General features: G+C 46.5%; 1 protein-coding gene across 3 annotated transcripts in view; it reads left to right on the forward strand.

Annotated features, from left to right (window-relative positions):
* Positions 1-477: 477 nt before the first annotated feature.
* LOC143491239 (caskin-1) overlaps positions 478-4,467 on the forward strand; it is a 38,572-nt gene continuing 34,582 nt past the window's right edge. For all 3 annotated transcript variants that reach the window (XM_076990065.1, XM_076990067.1, XM_076990066.1), the window contains exon 1: positions 478-622. In XM_076990065.1, coding sequence (XP_076846180.1) covers positions 529-622 — 94 coding nt within the window. In that variant the 5' untranslated portion in view covers positions 478-528. The remainder of the gene's footprint in view (positions 623-4,467) is intronic.

Below are 4,467 nucleotides of genomic sequence, written 5' to 3' on the forward strand. Positions count from 1 at the left end.
GCTTCCATGTTTGTTGCCACATCTGAGCTTTTCTTGTTTTACTAAAAACGTTTTTTCCTTCCGTTCACATTTTCACCCCCAAACGCTCGAGCGCTTTCTAGCCCGTCTCTTGAACCGGGACACCACTGGAGCACGCTGTCACTCCCCTTCGCCATATCTCACTCCTTCATAGGGATACGGGCTGTTTTTCGTCACAGGGCTGTAACACTGACACCAGCCCCGCGGAGGATGTAACGGGCGCGTGTAACGGGCGCTTCGGCATTTTATTGCCCCGCGAACTGCTGGACTCTCCGCGTCTCCATCGCCTCCTCGACCTTCACTATGAGCGACACGGACGCGCCGGCGTTAGCGGCACCGTCGCCGTTTCCCAGCCCGAGGACGCTCTGGATGTAGAATAACCGAGAAGAGTGTGTGTGTGTGTGTGTGTGTGTGTGTGTGTGTGTGTGTGCGTGTGTGTGTGTGTGTGTGCGTGTGAGTGAGAGTGTATGCATGTGTGTGCGCGCGTGTGTGGTGGAGTGAGTGAACAGAATGGGGAAAGATCAGGAACTCTTGCAGGCGGTGAAGACGGAGGACCTGCTAACAGTCCAGCGTCTCCTGCAGAGACCGAGACAGGGCAAATCCAGTGAGTAGCTCGCGCGCACGCACACACCCACCAGAGGTTTGAGTAAATGACCGCGCGGGTGCGCACGCGCTTTCACACACACACACACACACACACACACACACACACACACACACACGCCCATATTTACAGGGTGCACCTCACATGTCGAGGGTTAGGACTGCGCGTTTACTGTTTACCAGCCCAGATTGGAGGTCGCACACCGCAACTGTGCACCGTTGGTGTCTCGGGGTGTCGCCGCATGATAACGCAGCTCTTGCCAAATTCGCTTTGATGTCCAGATCAAAGCACGCGCGGGTTTGGCAGGTGGCTTTAAAAAAATCACACTAGAAGACACGAATCAATCTTCGTCTACCAAACCTAACAGAGCCAATAGCTTTCAGTCTGGCATGACTCGTTAATATCTGTTTATACTATTGCTGATATTGTGGTATTATTATCCATGTTTGGTACTATTGGACCGGGTGAGATAGAGGTGGAAGGAAGGGATTATGGGTAAGAGCCAGATGTCCATCGTAATGAAGTGTGTGAGTATGTTTGTGCATAAGAGGAGCGAGAGCGATAAAGGCAGCAGCCGCTCAGCTGTTTGGGCGTGTGTCCGTGCTGACGTGTGGCCCCTTTCGCCCTCATTTGACGTCACAGCCACAACAGTGTTTAAAGGCGCGAGCTAGCGGGGCCACGTTGTGGTGCAGTGGCTGCTGGGACAGTATAATCGTTAAAATCTTTCCTGAGAGTCAGACTTATGAATACACACTGCTGACACAAATATTACAAGAATGGCCAGTGTGCAAATGCATGCATTGTACACGCACACACACACACACACACACACACACATATATTCACAAGTGCACACATACATACACACACACACACACACACACACACATGCACACATGCACACATGTCTATAATTGAAATACAATTACCACCTCCAGCACTGGGTAACATCCCAGGTGGTGCAGGAATTGGTTTCTAGCTATGGTAGGAGGAGCTGCTAGAAATGGAAACAGGGCATTCTGAGAGAGAGAGAGAGAGAGAGAGAGAGAGAGAGAGAGAGAGAGAGAGTGTGTGTGTGTGTGTGTGTGTGTGTGTGTGTGTGTGTGTGTGTGTGTGTGTGTGCGCGTGTGGTCGGGGGGTGGGTTTGTGTGTGTGTGTGTGTGTGTGTGTGTGTGCATGTGAGATAATGTGTGGAACAGAACTGAGCTGTTTTAAAATGTATTCTTTGCCCTGTGAAAAATGTGTCACCTTAAGTGTCCACACGGACAAGGTTAATTAGTAAATACATGAAGAGGTTGTGCCTAAAGGCCTTGGAGCGAAGTCTGTGAGGTATCAGTCTATAATATCAATGCCTCTGTTATAGTCATTACTTTAATGAAAAGCTTCGGATACAAATTTGACTCTATTGACACAGTTTGGACACAATCTGTTTTATCTGGACCTGTCGTATAATAAGAATACTGATCACTTCCCTCTCTTTTACTTATTTATTTAATCACAGCAACAGATCCTAGATCAGCACTCCAACATTGAGAAGTTTTGTCAATACGAGTTAGTTTGCTACCCGCAGATGATAAACTGGACCCAGAGATTTCTTCTCTTATCACGGCATGTCATTGACAACATCTTCCCTGTAGAATTAGAGTTGAACAACAGTCTCCATTTATGTTGTTGATTTTGTTGTTGTTTTGTTAAGCAGGTTTTAACTTCAGCTTTAGAAGCATGTTGTCTAAAGGCCATTTCATTTAAGCTTATATATGTAATTATTACTTGTGGTATTTGAGTAATAATGTAAAATAATGTCATTATTACTCAAATAGTTCTCACTCTTTCTGCTCACACTTTCAATCTTTTCTGTTATGATATGCAATCTCCTTAATGTGGTCAAAGACTAAAGTTTCACTCTTGCCAATGTTGTCTAGCCAGGTGAGAGTAGAGGTTCTTCTATATTCCTAGACCACGCAGAGCTAGTTTTGGCTGTATAATCAAACAGCAGATCATTAGCAGAGTGCTTCCCAAGTCCTGAAGTCTAGCACAGTTTGTATATTTTCCCCTTTACCCACTAAACCTGATGGAAGCTGTCTTGATGAATCAGTTGAAAACCATCAACATGGACCTTCTGACCCTCCATTACCAGAACTTGCACCTTTATGTTGAGGTCCACTAACCAACTCTAATGATGATTGTAGTCAAAGTGTTTTTGTCCATGGTTAAGTAAATCTCAATTCCAAGGGCTTGTAATTGGCTATAATCATCGGACCAAGTGTGTTAGCAAACATGACTGACCTTTCCGTAACCCTGACAGAGTGTGGGGATGACCCCAGATCTTCCATAACTTTACGAGAGCCACAAAACATTCGTATTTCCGTTGGGGCTCTCATCTGCGTTTCCATGACACATTAAAGGACAGGATGTCTGACTTTCTCATTTCCACAGCAACATGTCTGTTGGCGTGAAATAACCTTCTGGCTTTAGCACATCCACAAATCCTTCCTGAGCGCCATAATGCTTCATGAAGCTTCGAATGACAGACCGGAGCACAGTGTTCTATCAAAGACGTTCAGGAGTCAAGGTTCAAAAACGGTTGCTCAAGTGTCACAAATGTAGCACCTTTTGGCATGCTTAACACTTTTATTACCATTAAAAAAGGGGCTTGCTAGTAAATTCCCATTACACTTTTGGGCCTTGACTAGTGTCTGGTGTGATTTGGGCTTTGACTAGTGTCTGGTGTGATTTGGGCCTTGACTAGTGTCTGGTGTGATTTGAGCCTTGACTAGTGTCTGGTGTGATTTGGGCCTTGACTAGTGTCTGGTGTGATTTGAGCCTTGACTAGTGTCTGGTGTGATTTGGGCCTTGACTAGTGTCTGGTGTGATTTGGGCCTTGACTAGTGTCTGGTGTGATTTGGGCCTTGACTAGTGTCTGGTGTGATTTGAGCCTTGACTAGTGTCTGGTGTGATTTGAGCCTTGACTAGTGTCTGGTGTGATTTGGGCCTTGACTAGTGTCTGGTGTGATTTGGGCCTTGACTAGTGTCTGGTGTGATTTGAGCCTTGACTAGTGTCTGGTGTGATTTGGGCCTTGACTAGTGTCTGGTGTGATTTGGGCCTTGACTAGTGTCTGGTGTGATTTGGGCCTTGACTAGTGTCTGGTTTGATTTGGGCCTTGACTAGTGTCTGGTGTGATTTGGGCCTTGACTAGTGTCTGGTGTGATTTGGGCCTTGACTAGTGTCTGGTGTGATTTGAGCCTTGACTAGTGTCTGGTGTGATTTGAGCCTTGACTAGTGTCTGGTGTGATTTGAGCCTTGACTAGTGTCTGGTGTGATTTGGGCCTTGACTAGTGTCTGGTGTGATTTGAGCCTTGACTAGTGTCTGGTGTGATTTGGGCCTTGACTAGTGTCTGGTGTGATTTGGGCCTTGACTAGTGTCTGGTGTGATTTGAGCCTTGACTAGTGTCTGGTGTGATTTGAGCCTTGACTAGTGTCTGGTGTGATTTGGGCCTTGACTAGTGTCTGGTGTGATTTGGGCCTTGACTAGTGTCTGGTGTGATTTGAGCCTTGACTAGTGTCTGGTGTGATTTGGGCCTTGACTAGTGTCTGGTGTGATTTGGGCCTTGACTAGTGTCTGGTGTGATTTGGGCCTTGACTAGTGTCTGGTTTGATTTGGGCCTTGACTAGTGTCTGGTGTGATTTGGGCCTTGACTAGTGTCTGGTGTGATTTGGGCCTTGACTAGTGTCTGGTGTGATTTGAGCCTTGACTAGTGTCTGGTGTGATTTGAGCCTTGACTAGTGTCTGGTGTGATTTGAGCATGGGTATGTGAACATACCATCATCTCAATTGTCCTCTTAA

This window comes from Brachyhypopomus gauderio, unplaced genomic scaffold (genome assembly GCF_052324685.1).
Source record: "Brachyhypopomus gauderio isolate BG-103 unplaced genomic scaffold, BGAUD_0.2 sc72, whole genome shotgun sequence".
Classification (NCBI taxonomy): domain Eukaryota; kingdom Metazoa; phylum Chordata; class Actinopteri; order Gymnotiformes; family Hypopomidae; genus Brachyhypopomus; species Brachyhypopomus gauderio.